Genomic DNA, 19,609 nt, shown 5'->3' on the forward strand with positions numbered 1-19,609 from the left:
CGGACTCTGCACAAGAGAAAATTTTAATTCTATTGCTGTTTCTCGAAAATGTCCTTACATATTTTACACAAAATAATACTGTTCGATTTTTCATATAATACCCATGGACACTGCTTAATCCAAGATAGTTAAAAACTATGGTCCTTATGCACCAAGCTACTTTTCCCTTTCACTGCTTTGTTTACCATTCGTTGATCCTTGCAGCGATGATGAAGATGAGCTATTATTTTACTGGCACTACTACAGAACGATATACATAAATCTTTACGATTTTGATAACTTATAAACCAGTAATAGCAAACATGTGCAATCTGTTCTGAATTACAGAGTAACTGTGGGAGATTCCTCAGAGTAATGTTGAAAATGTCTTCCACCTGCATCCATACACAGCTGTACTTGTCGCACCATATTCCGTAACATTCTCTGAAGTGTATCCTCGTCATTCCTAATGGCCTCACGGAGTTCAGCAAGTGACCGCAGTCTATTCTTGTATACCCTGTCCTTAAGATAACCCCATAGAAGAAGTCCGGAGAGATTAGGTCGGGTGATCTGAGGAGCCACAGATTTTTTTGAGATTAGGCGATCACTGAAGAAGTTGGGTATAAGTTTCATGGAATCGTTAGACGTATGACATGTTGCGCCATATTTCTGGAATCAACATTCTGTCAATTCGATGTTGTTCAGTTGCTCCACAAATGTAATGAAGACGCGCCCCTAAACCGCAGTGTCTATCGTATCGTCGTAGAAAATGGGGCCAACAATTCTGGTGGCTGACACCGCTCACCAGACTCCAATCTTTTCAGAATACAGTGGTGTTTCGTAGATGATATTAATGTTTTCAGCAGCCTAATATCTGGTATTTTGCTTGTTGATGTAGCCTGACAGGTGGAACCACGCCTCATCCGTAAACCACGTTATGGAGAGAATGTCTGGATTTGTAATAAGATCATGAAACCATTGACAATAACGCATTCGTTTTCCGCGTCTGGTTCTTTCAATTCATGCACTCTACTCGTATATGCTCGTAAGCCCGATTTATTTAAAGCTCTGTGACATGTGCCGTATGAGTAGCCTGTCCCCTGGCTCAATCGGAGCAATGATTTATTTAGTGAGTTCACTAAACGTCCTCGAATATCATCAATACTATCTTGTCTCGCTGCAGGTGTGTGTTTTATACATTCGCTGAGGAGTGAGACAGTTGTCTACAGTTTTCTTGTCATCAATAAAATTGTTGCCTGGTTGGAACATTGCGCACACCAAATTCTCTTCGAAATGCCCGTTGTGTTTGAATCAGAGAACTTGTCTTCCAATATGTTTTCACAATAAAAACACGCTGCCGAATTAAGAACTGCATGTTCGTGTTATGACTGCAAGAACTAGAGACTGCGAACTAATTAGTAATAGTCAACAGTGGGTGGTAGGGTACCAATATAGATTCTCCCAGAGCCACTGAGATCATTAAACTCAACAAATCGCATGGGGGGCATGGAAGTAGAGCTCCATGCCTTCATGACCTTGGCACTAGAATGAGTTGCTGTGATCTGCACACGGCTTTTTACTACCGGAAAACGCCCGGTACTCAATTTGACAGGAGGTTGAATGGTCTCCGCGGTCGTTCTGGAAGTTTGTCAACAAGAAAATTCCCGCCACCATCTGAGTTTAAAATCGGGATCTTGTACCCAGTGCTGCGCAAAGACGTTATATGAAGACAATGTGAGGTATAAAATTGTAAAGGTTTATATGGCTCGCTCTATACAACCCAATTTATCATTGTCTTTATTAACGTCTTTGCGCAGCACTGGGTAGAAGATCCCGATTTTAAACTCAGATGGTGGCGGGAATTTTCTTGTTGACAGAACTTTCAGAACGACCGCGGAGACCATTCAACCTCCTGTCAAATTGAGTATCGGGCGTTTTCCGGTAGTAAAAAGCCGTGTGCCGATCACAGCAACTCATTCTAGTGCCAAGGTCATGATGGCATGGAGCTCTACCTCCATGCCCCCCATGCGACTTCATGGCATGTAAAGGGATACAGTACCTTTACTTTTACTTGTTAGTCGGTTCTGTTAGAGGTTGAGTGAACTCAGGGACATAGTGCGACCGGTTTAGATAATTGGGAAAAAATCTGTGACCCCACCTGGAATAGAACACGCGATTTCCCGGCTTGTGGCGCGAAGTCTTAACCACGTTACTGTGCGCCCCTTTTTGCATAGGCGGTTTTAGGAAAAAATATTTCGGATGAACTCGACTCAAACTAAAAGTGATGTACTACTTCATATGTAACGAACAGCAAATTTAGTTATTTGCATTTTAAAAATATGAGTTAAATGAAAAGCTGGAGAAAATATATGTCCATAATAAATTATAGTAATTAGGTATGATTTCCATGTATTGTAAATTTTAACGAGTGGAATAATGTACTAAGAAATATAATAAATATATTATTAATATGATGCTGCACTTGGAAACAGTGTTTATAAACATTGAATTGCAACTGCTTATGAACCAAGAGGGCTGGAATTCTAAGACTTTTGTTATGAAGTAATGCCAAACACTGTAGACTACATAGAGCAATGGTTTTCATACAGCGTTTTAAAACATTGTTTTGAAGTGCATACTAAGTAATTTTTGGATCATTAAAATAACTGTGTAGCAATACCGTAAAACTGCTCAATAACGTTTTTTTTTTTTCATTGAACGATTTCCAATCATGTGACTTCCTCATTGTTGATTATGATAAGTAGGCCTATGGAGTACATTCCGCCACAACTTTCAATTAAATTTATATTTTATTTTAAATAAGTCAATTAATTTTTTTAAAGTGTGAATGTAATTATTTGTAATTTATTTATTACTACAGTACCCGTTAGATATTGTTGTAACCCAGGGTATAACTATTGCGCAGTGCTATGTAGTTGTTCCGACCGAGAGGAATACCCACTACAGCAATTCTGTTGAACATGATTTTAGTTTTTATTTACGCATTTATTGTAAACAACGCAATTTAAGAAAGAAGTTTCATTTCAGATTTTTTTATGGGCCCAACTCTTAAAACTTAACAAGAAAACGTAATTGAATGAGCCTGCATTGTGTAACAGTCTCTCACTGACGAAACCATTTCATTCCTGGAATATCCCATGATGTTTTTTGTGTCGGATTTTCCTGGTTGTACTCCAAGGAAAACTACTCAATAAAATTGTGGGTTAAAATTTATGAATTGGTGACGAATTTCTAACTACATAATTCAAGCCCCTACAAAAGCGACTCCTTTCACAGTGAGGTAAATAGTCAAATGCAAAATAGGCCTAAAGATATTGTATTTTCATGTATTGCTATATTTAACGACGCTTTTGGCCTAGTGAGACTATTTATGACTTGGATATGAGAATGAAGCGTTTCTAAAATTGAGATTGGAAAGGTAACAACAGAAACCATTCGATTCCGAATTATGTTTCTATTTCATTCACGACGTTGCTCATAAGCAAACATTCTTATGAAGTTATGGGGACAGATGAGAAAAGTTTTTTTTTTCCTCCACCATGTTAATAATGTCAAAACAAGTGCTTATACAAATTTTGGCCACTCGAGCGCATTATGAGGGCTCCCCAGAAAGTAAGTTTCCCTGGGCCGTTTACAGAAAGGGGAGACAATTTCATGGAAAGATTTATTGGAACAGATACAGCAATTCTTGAGCTATTTTTTTAACATATTTTCCACCGGAATTGAGACATTTGTCATACCGTGGGATCAATAGAGGGGTGCAGACGGCTGTCACACACTGGGTCCGATCCCAAGCAGCAGACTTCTACGACACAGGGATACAAAAGTTGACCCCATGTATGACAAATGTATTATTTCCCGTGGAGAATATGTTGGAAAATACTTCAACAATATCTGTATCTGTTCCAATAAATATTTCCATGAAATTGTGTTTTATTTCTTTAAGCGGACCCAGAGAAACTTACTTTCTGATGAGGCCCGAGTGGCCAAAATTTGTATAAGCACTTGTTTTGACATTATAAACATAGTGGAAGAAAAAGAATTAACTTTTTATCTGGCCTCATGAGAATGTTTGCTTGTCAGTAGAGAGAAGTGAGAATGATTGTGACGTGTGGAATAGGGTCCTTCTTACAGATTTATGCTGTTAATGTAAGAAACACATGCCCACTTGTCTAGTCGAATACTTTGGATAAAATTTTGAAAAGGCAGCTGTCTTGGCGTAATTTAAAAAAAAAAAAAAACATTAATAATTGTACCAGTGCTGTCAGTTACGTCTGTACTTTTTCCAATACCGGTACTTGTGTTATAATATTTCTATACTTACTTACTTACAAATGGCTTTTAAGGAACCCGAAGGTTCATTGCCGCCCTCACATAAGCCCGCCATCGGTCCCTATCCTGTGCAAGATTAATCCAGTCTCTATCATCATATCCCACTTCCCTCAAATTAATTTAAAATTATCCTCCCATCTACGTCTCGGCCTCCCTAAAGGTCTTTTTCCCTCCGATCTCCCAACTAACACTCTATATGCATTTCTGGATTCGCGCATACGTGCTACATGTCCTGCCCATCTCAAACGTCTTGATTTAATGTTCCTAATTATGTCAGGTGAAGAATACAATGCGTGCAGTTCTGCGTTGTGTAACTTTCTCCATTCTCCTGTAACTTCATCCCACTTAGCCCCAAATATTTTCCTAAGCACCTTATTCTCAAACACCCTTAACCTATGTTCTTCTCTCCGAGTGAGAGTCCAAGTTTCACAACCATACAGAACAACCAGTAATATAACTGTTTTATAAATTCTAACTTTCAGATTTTTTGACAGCAGACTGGATGATAAAAGCTTCTCAACCGAATAATAACACGCATTTCCCATATTTATTCTGCGTTTAATTTCCTCCCGAGTGCCATTTATATTTGTTACTGTTGCTCCAAGATATTTGAATTTTTCCACCTCTTCGAAGGATAAATCTCCAATTTTTATATTTCCATTTCGTACAATATTCTGGTCACGAGACATAATCATATACTTTGTCTTTTCGGGATTTATGGTACTTCCAAACCGATCTATTTCCATACTCAGAATCTATTTCAATCTTTTTTTTTTTACCAAAAAGTAGGAGGTTGAATCGTTACATTGTTTACTGTAGTTCAATACCTAGTTGGATATGAGGCAAATGTCAAATAATCTCGTAGCGAATCCTCGCCATCATAATTATTTCACTGACGCTAGATAATCTCGCAGTTGAGTCCGTCATTAAATTACCAACCTATCGACTCCTTAGAACTCAGAACTGTACAGTAGATGTCCATTGAAAATGTCACAGGATCTGCTGTGCATCGAACAGCTATCGTTCTCACGAAAAGGCAAAAACTAAGTTTATATGTTGATTACCTTACCCAACCCTAATATTAAAAACGATTCCGATTATGTTTGTAGTGAATAAAACACGAATTCGGGATTATTTTCGTTAAAATCGTAGGTACGGTTGTAGAAAAATAGAGACTGTATGCTCAAATATTAGTGTAATTTTCTTACAAAACACTGTATTGATAATTATTATTTTTTTAAAGTGATGAAGAAACTTTTAATGTACAGTATTTTCTGCCTCCATGTTATCATTATGAGCTGCTGCCAAGAAGTCAAAAGGAGAATAGCAATGGCAAAGGAAGCTTTCAATAGAAAAGGGGCATCTTCTGCGGACTTCTGGAAAAAGAACTAAGAAAGAGACTATAGCGGTTTCAGAATAAGAAGGCATATGGCCTAAGCCAATTGAGTGCTAGCAACAGTTCGACATTGTCACACAGTGCACGGTGCACGAGACGTGGAAGATAGAGACAACAGATAAGGACAGAACATATCAGTTGCAGCCCTCTCGCTGAGCGAGCGGGTCGAGACCTGTTTCTTCATTGTGTGTAATGTTTAAATATAATTACTCTTAGTGATCTCAATTTTTATAACTTCTTCGCTTCATAGATCAGTAGCTCTTGGAGTCGCTGACTTGCGAAATAAAGTGACAGATATGTAGAAATTTACTTTGCTAATGTCTGAGAAAGAATGTTTTTAATTCTTACTCAGACTTCTTTGAACAGCAAAGCTGAATTTATTATTGTTTATTTCTCCAGAGGAAAGATAAGGTACAGTTTGTTTGTAGGGGCAACCTAAGAATCTAGCGACAACAAAACGAAAACATATCTGTAGATACGTAATTTAGTATTGAAGTTGGAAAGTATTTTATTTTTCCTCCGTTAAATGAAGCCTATATAATTTAATTTAATTCTCTAGCTTATACATACCTAGGGGTCCGGGTTCTACATTCTGGTTACGAATCTGGCTATAATGCAACGTAATCATAATGTGTGTTCGTATACAATTCAGTACTCATACTGAAACTGTAGAGTATTTTATTTTTCTCTGATAAACTAAGTCTATCTAATTTTATTTTATCATATAATTTTTACATATCTAGAGGTTCAGTGTTCCATATTCTGGCTAAGAATCCGGCTATAAGAATATAAGCATATCTGTTCATATGTAGGCCTAATTCAGTACTCATATTGAAACTGAAGATTACTTTCTTTTACTTTATTAAATCAAGCCTATCTAATTTAATTTAATCCTCAAGCTTATACCTACCTAGAAGTCCAGGATTCTATGTTCTATCACTCTGGCCTGTGGCAATATAAACCTACGAGTGAAGGTAGCTGTACAGAAGCGAATATGAAAACCGTAATCCAATAATATCGTTAATATTGTGACAGCTGCAACGGGGTTTGAACACGCTTCCGACAGGGCGCTCGGCAGCCGAAACGCTGGTACGGGGAGCATCGGCATGCTGAAGGGCAGAGGGGGAGTATTACGTCAACGCGACGAGGGGAGGTTGCGCGCGCAACTGCTGCGTGCGGAGTGAAGGGGGGACGGACCCTCCCGACTCTTCCAGAAGCCCGTCGAAGTGGAAAAATCACGAATTCGAAGTTTCTCGGTTACGTCGCTGTGGTTATAAATTACGGACGCGAAGGAGTGTGTGTGTCATTCATGGTTAGTTCAGTGAGTAAGCCAGTGAACAGAGCAAGCTAGCCAGTCTTGTGTACCGGAGTTCGACTTGAGTGTGCGTCCGCAACTGTGTCAGCATCCAAAGGCCTGAGTTCGAGTGCAGTGGACCGCAGTTGGAGGGACCTGAGTTCGAGTGCAGTGGACCGCAGTTGGAGGGACCTGAGTTCGAGTACAGTGAACTGTCTCTGAAGGTCTGTGGTTCGAGATACTGTGAACTCGAGTGACTGAGCTAGAAGAACTGTGAACTGAGAACTAACAGTTCTGATTTGTAAATAGTGCTTTGTAAATATTAGTTAAGATTACCAGTTCATTGTTGTTCGTAATAGTCCAAGTAAATTGTCATTGCCGTCAGTGGAGTGCTATAACGAATACTGTGTTGAGTGAAAATCCTATTGTTGACGAGAGCGTTTAAGGTGAATTGTAGAAAGGAATTATTGTTGAAAGAATAAAATCCTATTATTGAGTTGAAATAAATTTACACTGGTGTCAGAATCGGGACATTATCGACAATGGTGAACCTACAGCAGATCCTGCAAGCCATTGCAGAAATGAAAGCAGAAATGAACATGCACATTAGTGAAGTAAAAGATAACATGAACGACATGAACAAGCACATCAGTGAGGTTAAGAACGATATAAGTGAAGTGAAAAACGGAGATGAAAAGTGACATAAGTGAAGTGAAAGACGACATAAGTGAAGTGAAAACGGAGATGAAAGGCGACATAAGCGGAGTAAAAGATGACGTCACTACGCAAATTGAAAGCGTTTCAGCCCACGTAGATGGAATTGTCGCCATCGTGAAAGACGAACTCAAAGCCGATCTTGACAACCTAAACAAGAATTGTACAACTATAAACGAGACAATAACCGAATTGAGACAGGAGGTAGACCATTTCGACGGCAAAATCCGCGATGTCGAGCGTCGTCAAGAGCAGACGAGCGAGTTGCTGGACAAGACGAGTGAGGTGATGGACAAACACGCCGAGGAAAACAAGCACATACTCACGTTGATGGACCGACATGCTGAAGAAAAGAAGCACATCCTCGCGTTGGTGGATCGCCAGGCTAGAGAACAGAAACAGATAGTTGCCGAGGAGGTTCGACGGGCCATGCAAGAAGCTGCCACAGAGTTGAGGACTCCATATAGTGGCCCTGCGGAACCATCGCCTTCAGCCAGACATTACAACGTCAAGACGCCGAAGTTCGATGGTACGACGTCTTGGGTGATATTCCGTCGCCAGTTCGAGGCCATCGCAGAGCACAATGGGTGGACGCCAGCAGAGAAAACCACTCAGCTGCTGGCCGCTCTACAGGGATAGGCGTCGGAGATTCTTCACAGCGTTCCAGAAGATGGGACAGCCGCTGAGATAATGGCGGCCTTGGAGGGACGTTATGGTGACCATCAACTTGCTGCAGGATTCAGGACCCAACTGAAAAGGAGGGTCCAACAGTCAGGCGAGTCCCTACAAGAATTCCCGATGGCGGTGGAACAACTTGCCCATAAGGCCCTCAGGGGCCTACCACCTAACTTCATCGCTGGAGAGGCGGCCTACACCTTCGGCAGCGGAGTTCGAGACCCCGAAATCAGACAACAGCTACTCCTGGCAGAGCATCGTACCATCAACGCAGCTCTGGCGGCGGCCCTCAGGATGGAGGCAGCAAAGTTGACGGCGAACGGCTCGACGTCGCACCGGATTAGGCCGACGTCGAGGAGCGTCAACCGAAATCACCCGAGCGACGAAGACGAGGAGTGCCTACCTGCTGGTCCTGCGGCGAGCCTGGACACCTGAGGAGAGACTGTGACCGATCTGGTCACAAACAGGAAAACTAAAAGGGGCCGATGCGATGAGGGGCACGTCGGCGCCGTCATCACCATCCCCTCGGCTGATCTTGAAGACGGTTATCAGAAGATGCGACGATGGGCTGATTGCTGACGGATGGATAAGAGGCCACCCATGCAGAGTACTGGTAGACACCGGGGCGTCGCTCACTATTGCCAGACCGGAAGTCGTGCGTGGCCTACCTGGGAGGACGCCGCTGCTCCGGTATGAGCTACGTACTGCCTCAGGCGAGAGCCTGCCCTTCCAGAAAGAGGTTTTCCTGGATTTGACCTTGGGAAAGAGGAGACTGGAGATGTGGATGTTCGTCGCCAACATCACTGAAGACGTCATCCTGGGACTCGACGCCATGCGGATTTTGGATGCAACGGTGGACGTCCGGCGCCGTATACTCCGTTTTGGCCAGGATGAAGTGTTCCTGAGGGACGTCGAAGACCAACCCATGGCCAGCAGACTCACCCTGGAGAATCATGTGACAATCCTGGCAGGCTGCGAGATGGTGGTGACGGCAAGACTGGACGGACAGCCTAAGAGAAACCTGCTCCTCGATTCGCAGACAACGCTGATAGATGGTGTTTATGTGGCCAGATCCCTACTCCCGAATCAGAAGGTGGTACCGGTGAGGGTCCTAAATGTCACCAATCGGGACAAGGAGGTGCCTAGTGGAACTGTACTAGGTAGCGTCGAGCCGGTGGTGTCTGTGACGTCTCTAGCAGATAACGAGGAGTGTCACCGACCACGTCCAGATCTAGACCCATCACTGAAAGAGCTGGCTCGAAAATTGGCGGGGGATTTAAGCAAAGCAGAAAGAAGACAAGTCCACGATTTACTGACAGAATTTCAAGATGTGTTCAGTCTATCTGAAAACGACTACGGGATAACGGAGAAAGTTCAGCACCGCATCGACATCGGAAATGCTCGCCCAATCAGACAACCTCCTCGATTCGTCCCTCTAGCTGAACAGAGGGAGATTGACAGCCAACTGGAGGGCATGAAAGCAAGAGGAGTCATCGAGGAATCCGACAGCCCTTGGTCATCACCTGTGGTGCTGGTGAAGAAGAAGAAGAATGGGGACCTGCGTTTCTGCGTGGACTACAGAAGACTGAATGACGTCACCAGGAAAGACTGCTTTCCGCTTCCACGAATTGACGACGCCTTAGACACCCTGGCCGGACAGAGTGGTTCTCGACGTTGGATCTCAAGTCAGGATACTGGCAGGTGGCGCTACATCCTGAGGACAAGGAGAAAACGGCATTCTCTACAGGCCAGGGACTATGGCAGTTCACCGTTATGCCGTTCGGCCTCTGCAACGCCCCGGCTACATTCCAGAGACTAACGGAGTCCATAATGAGAGGCCTGACATACGACACCTGTTTGCTGTACCTTGATGACGTCATCATGGTCGGCAAGACTTTCGGCGAACAGTTGTCGAACCTGAGGAAAGTGTTCGAGAGACTGCGACAAGCCAGGCTGAAATTGAACCCGAAGAAATGTCATCTATTCCAGAAGAAGGTCAGCTACCTGGGGCACGTAGTAGGGACCAACGGGGTGGCCACGGACCCGGAGAAGCTACAAGCCGTCAGAGGATGGCCGAGACCGAGGGACAAACAGGAGTTGCGCCGCTTTCTCGGCCTCTGCACGTATTACAAAAGGTTCGTAGCTGGGTACGCCAACATCGCTAAGCCTCTAACCCAGTTGACCGAGGAGAAACGACAATTCCAGTGGACAGACGAGGCGGAGTCATCCTTCCAGTCGCTGAAAGAAGCGCTCTGCACTGCTCCTGTACTGGGATATCCCATCTCTGGAAGGAAGTTCACGCTCGACACGGACGCTAGCAACGTAGGCATCGGCGGAGTACTCTCTCAGGAACAGGACGGGCAAGAGAGGGTGATTGCCTATTTCAGCCGAACACTATCCAAGGCTGAGAGAAACTACTGTGTGACGCGTAGAGAACTTCTTGCCATTGTGGAAGCCCAGAAGCTTTTCCACAAATATTTGTATGGCCAGGAATTCATCTGAGGACAGACCATTCTGCACTCACCTGGCTATTGGGCTTCAAGAATCTGGAGGGGCAGACCGCCCGTTGGGTTCAACGACTGCAGGAGTACAACTTCACCTCCGAACACCGCTAAGGGAAGAAACATTCCAACGCTGATGCCTTATCACGACGCCTGTGCCCGGATGGGTGCAAACACTGCCTGAAAGTAGAAGAGCGAGATGGTGCCCACGCATTCCGAGCAATTGCCGCCCAGCCGAGCCCAGGATGGGATAACGCCGCCTTAAGGAGGGAGCAGCTGGAGGACCCAAACATTGGGCAGCTACTGCGTGATGTGGAGTCCGGCCAGAGACTAGCGTGGGCAGATATCGCCAACCGTAGCACCACTTACAAGAGCTACTGGGCCCAGTGGGAATCCTTCACTGTCAAGGACGGTATCCTGAAGAGGATTTGGGAGTCGGCCGATGGAAAGACCCGCATAGAACAACTCGTCCTGCCCAGGAGCAAGGCGAAGGAAGTGCTGGAGGAGACTCATGCTGGAGTGACTGGAGGCCACCTGGAAGCCAACAAGACGCTGGACAAGCTAAGGCAGAGGTTCTATTGGTTGCATCAGAGAACCGACACGGAACAATGGTGCCGAAGTGCGACACCTGTGCAGCCAGTCGCGGACCAAGGACACGCAGCAGGGGAGCCATGCAGCAGTACAACGTGGGAGCTCCCTTTGAGAGGATCGCCATCGACGTTGCTGGACCATTCCCGGTCACGGATCGCGGGAATTGCTACCTGCTAGTCGCCATGGAGTACTTCACAAAATGGCCAGAGGTGTACGCGATTCCGAACCAAGAGGCTTTGACGGTGGCCGACGCGCTGCTTGACAACTTCATCTGCCGATTCGGGGTGCCCCGGGAATTGCATAGCGATCAGGGGCGCAACTTCGAATCCAACCTGATGGGAGAATTGCTCGAGCGTCTGGGGGTGCATAAAACCAGGACCACTCCCCTCCACCCACAGTCCGATGGTATGGTGGAACGCTACATCAAAACCGTGGAAGAGCATCTGCGGAAGGTGGTGTCCAACCATCAACGAGACTGGGATGCCAGAGTCCCACTGTTCCTCTTGGCCTACAGAGCTTCGGTCCACGATACAACAGGGATGACACCGGCAAACATGGTCTTCGGGAGAGAGCTGCGCCGGCCCTGTGATCTGCTGTTTGGCACGCCACCCAGCGCCGACCAGTCAGCAACTGACTATGTGGCAGAACTCACCGAGAAGTTGAATGGAGTTCACCAACTGGCCAGAGAGCACCTCAAGATGGCCAGCGACAGGATGAAAGTGCGCTACGACAGATTAGCCAACTCTGCAGGATTCCAGGAGGGCGACCTGGTGTGGCTGTATCTACCTACCAGGACCAAAGGGAAATCACCAAAGCTGCAGCGTGCCTGGGATGGACCGTACCGCGTGGTGACCAGAATCAACGACGTGGTGTACCGCATCCAGCGACAACCTCGAGGGAAGATGATGGTGGTGCATCTGGACCGATTAGCAGCCTACCAAGGGACTGCCCGGGACGAGCAGCCCTAAGGAGGGAGCAATGTGACAGCTGCAACGGGGTTTGAACACGCGTCCGACAGGGCGCGCGGCAGCCGAAACGCTGGCACGGGGAGCATCTGCATGCTGAATGGCAGAGGGGGAGTATTACGTCAACGCGACGAGGGGAGGTTGCGCGCGCAACTGCTGCGTGCGGAGTGAAGGGGGGACGGACCCTTCCGACTCTTCCAGAAGCCCGTCGAAGTGGAAAAATCGCGAATTCGAATTTTCTCGGTTACGTCGCTGTGGTTATAAATTATGGACGCGAAGGAGTGTGTGTGTCATTCATGGTTAGTTCAGTGAGTAAGCCAGTGAACAGAGCAAGCTAGCCAGTCTTGTGTACCGGAGTTCGACTTGAGTGTGCGTCTGCAACTGTGTCAGCATCCTAAGGCCTGAGTTCGAGTGCAGTGGACCGCAGTTGGAGGGACCTGAGTTCGAGTGCAGTGGACCGCAGTTGGAGGGACCTGAGTTCGAGTACAGTGAACTGTCTCTGAAGGTCTGTGGTTCGAGATACTGTGAACTCGAGTGACTGAGCTAGAAGAACTGTGAACTGAGAACTAACAGTTCTGATTTGTAAATAGTGCTTTGTAAATATTAGTTAAGATTACTAGTTCATTGTTGTTCGTAATAGTCCAAGTAAATTGTCATTGCCGTCAGTGGAGTGCTATAACTAATACTGTGTTGAGTGAAAATCCTATTGTTGACGAGAGCGTTTAAGGTGAATTGTAGAAAGGAATTATTGTTGGAAGAATAAAATCCTATTATTGAGTTGAAATAAATTTACAATATATTGAAGATAAAAATTGTATATTAGAAAAAATCGTATAAAGTGTAATATATATATATATATATATATATATATATATATATATATATATATATATATATATAACGAAAGGTTTTTAAATAGAAATTGAGTTTTGGAATTATAAAATCCCCTCGTTCCTAGCATGCCTGTATTTATTTTAAAAATGAAATGTAGTTAATGGGCTTCATTTTATAAAGTTTTGTAATGCCCTTAAGGAAGAATGTTGTTAATCCTGTTCGTATAATTAATGGAAAAAGAGGCAGGAGTGTTTATGTTTACAATATCATCCAAATATCTCATGTTTATGCAATATTTCGTCTTATATCATGTATAATATTCCAATGAAAAGTGAAAATCATACCTATGATTATTCTCAGCTTCCTTCTTCTTTCCACGTTCTATTATAATGGCACTGCTAACACATACTACTAATGTTTTAAAAATATCGTACGATGTAGTAATACACGGTTCTGAAAATTGTACAAATAGTCTAATTAACACGTTTGTTTTGCGTTATTTTCCAGGAGAGGTAAATTCAAGTATACCACCTATTTTAATTGTCTCTTTGTCCTGTCCGAGAATATGAGATAACGTGTGCACTTCTAAACCACACGTCTCTGCAATCAGATTCTTTGTTCGTGAAGAACTGACACGCACTGAATCATAAGTTAGTCCTTTAAAAAAATTATATACAAAAATACCATACTCCTCGCTTGTGAGTGTTGGACTATCCCTTTGCTTATAACAGAAGAAACACCAGAGCCAATTGCAATCCCTTCAAGAGACATTGTTACGGTAAGTTACACATCACACAAGAGAAAACAGTCCACATCTGAATTTGAAAATAAACAGATTCTATCTTCATTTACAGAGACGGAATTCAGAGCAAAATATGTTCTATGCTGTAGGTTGGATATCTCTGATTAGTCTAAAACCGATAACACGCGAACCAGTTAACATACAATCGCCATTCTTGTACTGTTGGATTCAGAATTCGGAGCTCTATCGAATGCCATAGCTTAAAATTCATTACTATCCATAAGTATTGTGCGCGCAAGAAAGAAAGTAATACGCGACGCTTCAGCGAGACTTCGCGACGATTTAACTAGGCGACACCGCTTCACTGTCACTGGTTAGTCGACATAGACCGGCCTGAACTAGCTCCGCCTTATATGCCTTCTTATTCTGAAAGCGCTCTAGTGAAGTGTTTTGTGTGGAGTAGGCAGAAACATGGACATTACGACGAAGTGAAGAGAAGCGACTAGAAGCATTTGAAATGTGGATATGGAGAAGGTTGGAGCGTGTGAAGTGGACAGACAGAATAAGAAGCGAAACAAGTTGTGTTGGAAAAGTGGATGAAGAAAGAATGATGCTGAAACTTATCAGAAAGAGGAAAAAGAATTATCTGGGTCACTAGTTGAGAAGAAACTGTCTTCAGAAGGATGCACTGTAAGGAATGGTGAACGAAAGAAGAGTTCGGAGCAGAAGAAGATATCAGATGATATACGATGTTAAGATATATGGATCATATGATGAGACAGAGGAAGGCAGAATATAAGAAAGATTGAAGAATGCCGATTTGCAGTGAAAGACCTGCCCTTGGGCAGAACACTGTGAATGAATTAATGTTATCACTGAACTATTTTGCAGATGAAACACATCAGTACAACGTTAAAGCTCATAAAAACGCAGTCAGATTCAGAATTTAATGAAACAAAATGAAATCGATGCTTGAGTCCAATTCTAGAAAAGAGAAAGTGAGTTCAGAATATGGAATGGATGTAGAAGTAGATGAATAAAGGTAGTAGGCCTACTGGCTTAGTTTTTCAATTTTGTGCCCGAGTTGCTTTCTGCAGAAAGCCATCCTTCTAAAAGCGACTGTTACAGTAGTTAGGAACACTCGTAATAGTGTTAAATTTGCTTAAAATTTCAACATCTGACACTGAAATGTGTAAATGTTATAAAACCAATAAAATTCTTGATCGGGAGATAATTGTTAACATTATCGAGTCCCACTGACCTAGCTCAAGGGGCCGAAGAACCAGCGAGTCTAGTCTTGGAATAGACCACGGCTGCTCCTCTTCCTGTGCAGGGAGTCGCTATATTGATGCTTCGTGGACCGCGTCGGGATGCTGGGATCAATACAGTGTGTTCCCAGGCATCGTGTAGGCGCGCGGGGAGGGAGACGGCAGCCTTTCCACTGCCACGCGGGGCTCGTCCAGTGTCCGCTCCGACATGGCGCTGGGCCGGCGGTTGCGGGGTCTGGCTCGCGGTCTCGCCTTCTGCAGCTTCTGGTACGGCAGCATCTGCTCCGGCTTCCTCTTCCTTTACTGCCCTCTGCTGCCCTTGCTACTCCTGCACCAGAAGCTCTTCCGCCAACTCACGGACATCGTGTTCGCCGCCTGGGAGATCTACCCTGCAGTAAGTTGCTTCACTTCCATATTTTTATTTTATTTTCTTTCCGTTGTATATGCAGTAAATTGCAAATTTTTGCTTCCTTACTTTGCGCCAATACTCTTCTCACATATTGGAATTACATAAAGAATTCTCTAGCTCCGAGTAAATTTGAGTCTATCATCATTTGCATTTTTTGCATCATCAGGCATTTAGAGCAGCAATTTACGGACGAAACCATAAGAAAATGTTCAAATCCGATTTGAATAAACCACGAATTCGTAATTTGTATATATGTTTTGCAAAAATTTCATCGCAAAAAATCATGTTCTGAGAAAGTCTCAACATCAATTTTATGTGGTACCCTATGAATACTTTTCCTTATTTCATAGGGTGGTAATATAATAGGATGAAATAGTTTTCATATGTTCGCTTTTTTTCAGACGTTGACGATAGTGGAGCCCAGATTTTTATATTGTAAATTATGCACATAAATATGTAGGAAAATCCTTAAATATGTGGCTAAATATAAAGAGCTGAAAAATGTATCCTAATAACAATAACTATGATTTTTAACTACTCTAACAACTTTAACGTTTATTTTACTTTGATCGAATACATCCTGAGATAATAATATTTATTGATTTTTAATTAGCAAGGAAGCGAGACTTAGGTACTTCGATTATACTGAAATTTATAATTCTATAATTTAATCGTAGATGTAAATTCAAAAGTCGCTATTGTTAAATATATTTCGATACGATTATTGTAGTTCATTTCCAAGTTATTTTACCATTGGAATTCAAGAATTTCTCGCGCGCTTTACTATCTCACACATCAAAGACATTTTTTCCGTAATTTTATAATGAATCTACGAATAGATTCTACGCTCCTACATTACTTTTTTTCAATCTTAAAACTCAACCGTAGCTTAGTTGTGTATTTTAGCGAAAATAATGTTAAGGAAATACGCCTAGTATCTTCACTTACAAAAGTAATCTCAACCGTAAAACATATTACTTATGACTATGACTCAACAATCTGTTTTCTGATACTTGCAATAATTGATAACTTGTTCAATTAGAATAGGGTATTTAAAGCATTTATACGAGAACTAGTAAATGGTTCACAGTACATTTTTAAATCGATAATACAGCCGATAATCAAAGTATGTAATTTTATGTAGAATAACATGGAATGTGTAACTTATGGCAAATTTGTAAAACTGTGTAACAATAAACTTTAATAGCCTATTTCAAAGATAATACTCTTAATTTCTAAGTATGTGTTTATAAATACAGTAAGTTTGTAATAGGCCTACACAAATAATCTTGACATTGGTTATAAAAAGTGATTGTAGAGCAACCCAGCAGTGTAGTCTATGGGTTAGCGAGCGCGACTCGTGTTCTGAGATTGCGTTCGGATGTGGGAACGAATTCCACTTAGACTAATTTCTTGGTTTGGTTTTCCAATACTTTTTCCAACTGCAACGTGAATGTCAGACAATCTCATTACACATTTCCGGACTCAGTTAATCAAAATACAATCTTGCTAGTAACAATTCCACTGACGCTGAATAACCACGCAGTTGGTACAGGCTCGTCAAATAACCGATGAAAATTCCATATAGGATTCTTCCTTTTAAGATTACCAAGTGTCTTCACCAGCACTTTAGCTATATGTGTCATTACATAATTTAGAATGGCAATGACAATTACTATTCATTAATGAAAACGGAGATGAAACAATTAAAACTGATTTGAATAAGTCATAAATTTGTGTTTTTATTACTGACTTCAAATAAAAATGTAATTGCTGTAGTTCTTATGTAAAAATTCTGACTATTATGTGGACAATACGGAAAAAAGCGAATGCATCCCACTTGTTAGACACCAGTAATATAGCAACTTAAAAAATGAAATAAATATCTTGCTTCTGAGATAATCAACAGAATATTATAACATAAACCTTTTCCCGAGTTCGCTTGATCAAATTCAAAGCTCATGCTCTTTCCGTTCTTATTTTAGTCAATTATACAAATTTAGCTTCAATATTTAACGCCAACGAAAATGTTATAACGCAACATAGACCTATATAGAATTTTTTTTCTTCTGTGAGTCAACTTCAATTCGTAAGGTAGCTAGGAATGATAACTTACGAATAAAAAGGAGAAAATACTTAAGACCGAGTTCGTAAGTAAAATTCCAGACATATATGTAAATAAAAACAAATAATATGCATATATAGTCCACACCTGTGGAGTAACGGTCAGCGCGTCTGGCTGCGAAACCAGGTGGCCCGGGTTCGAATAACGGTCGGGGCAAGTTACCTGGTTGAGGTTTTTTCCGGGGCTTTCCCTCAACCCAATACGAGCAAATGCTGGGTAACTTTCGGTGCTGGACCCCGGACTCATTTCACCGGCATTATCGCCTTCATATCATTCAGACGCTAAATAACCTAGATGTTGATACAGCGTCGTAAAATAACCCAATAAAATAAATTATATATATATATATATTCCTCTTGCTAATAGGATACTCTAGCAGTTTTATATAAAATTTAAATGAAGAGAAATACTTGTGGATTAATTAATTAAATTGTTTCATAAACTACTTCCAGAAATTAAAAATAGGTAGGCCTATAACAAGAAACAGTATTATACTAATTATACGAATTCTATTTACACACATTTAAGTTTACCAGATGGAATTCACTTACTGAGAATACAGAAATAAAATAAAAATGCTTGTTTTGCTAATATCTATCACACAAAAATTAGGTAACTCAACACTGTCGAATACGAACAAAACCCAACAGTAAGAATACTATTACAGGAAAATTGACGGTCGAAACACATATTTCCTGTATTAAGGGAGCTGCAAGCACCTGCTTTCCTACGTGTGGAAACCTCGACAGCGACTTTATACAGGGTGTTAAAAAAGTATCCAATATTTTAGGAGGTGATAGTAGGCATCAAAACAAGAAAATAATGTCTAATAAGCATGGGTCCTACAACACATACTTTCTGAGATGTGAACACTTGTTCATAGGAGGTGCTCAATGTGACGTCCATTCATGGCAATGCATTCCTCTGCCCTTCGGCGTAAGGAATCACGCACTCTTTGAAATTTGTTTTAATATGTTAAGGCTGGTCCACAATAAACCGGGAACGGAAACAAGAACGAGAACAGAAATATTGTTAAGATAAATGTATTTAAATGTGAGCATTCACAACTAATTTTCACGTAAGCTTCTCGTTAATTGTGAATGTTCACTTTTAAGTACATTTATTTAAACAATATTTCCGTTCTCGTTCTTGTTTCCGTTCCCGGTTTATTGTGGACCAACCTTTAATAAGAAAGTCCTGATAACGATCCCCAGTTAATCTCTGTGGTAGCACGTATGGCCCTATTAATCTATCACCCCTATTAATCTATCGCCAAGAACGCCTGCCCATAAGTTGATTGAGAATCAGTGCTGATGCCTTGTTTCTTCAACTGCATGGGGATTTTCATCAGCCTACACATGCTGATTACGAAAACTCACAACACCACATCTGCTGAACCCCGCTCATATCCGCAACCAGACTTTTGTTTTCAGAATTCCTTGCGACGTATCATTATTCAAACTACGGTATGTTATCTGGTAGTCTGCTGTATTGTAGGGCAGAGAAATGCATTGCCATGAATGGACGTCACATTGAGCACCTCCTATGAACAAGTGTTCAGATCTCAGAAAGTATGTGTTGTAGGACCTATGTTTATTAGACATTATTTTCTTCCTTTGATGCATACTATCACCTCTTAAAATATTTGTTACTTTTTTTTAACACCCTGAATAAATAATACCACAATACTCCGTATATTGTAATCATAGAACAATAACACGAAAAAATATAGTACAGAGTGACGCATGAAATGTTAACCATTT

General features: G+C 42.1%; 1 protein-coding gene across 3 annotated transcripts in view; it reads left to right on the forward strand.

Annotated features, from left to right (window-relative positions):
* The first annotated feature begins 15,454 nt into the window (after positions 1-15,454).
* Positions 15,455-19,609, forward strand: part of LOC138701607 (lysocardiolipin acyltransferase 1-like) — a 71,986-nt gene continuing 67,831 nt past the window's right edge. For all 3 annotated transcript variants that reach the window (XM_069828673.1, XM_069828674.1, XM_069828672.1), the window contains exon 1: positions 15,455-15,706. In XM_069828673.1, coding sequence (XP_069684774.1) covers positions 15,521-15,706 — 186 coding nt within the window. In that variant the 5' untranslated portion in view covers positions 15,455-15,520. The remainder of the gene's footprint in view (positions 15,707-19,609) is intronic.

This window comes from Periplaneta americana, chromosome 6, assembly GCF_040183065.1.
Source record: "Periplaneta americana isolate PAMFEO1 chromosome 6, P.americana_PAMFEO1_priV1, whole genome shotgun sequence".
NCBI classification, from domain to species: Eukaryota; Metazoa; Arthropoda; class Insecta; order Blattodea; family Blattidae; genus Periplaneta; species Periplaneta americana.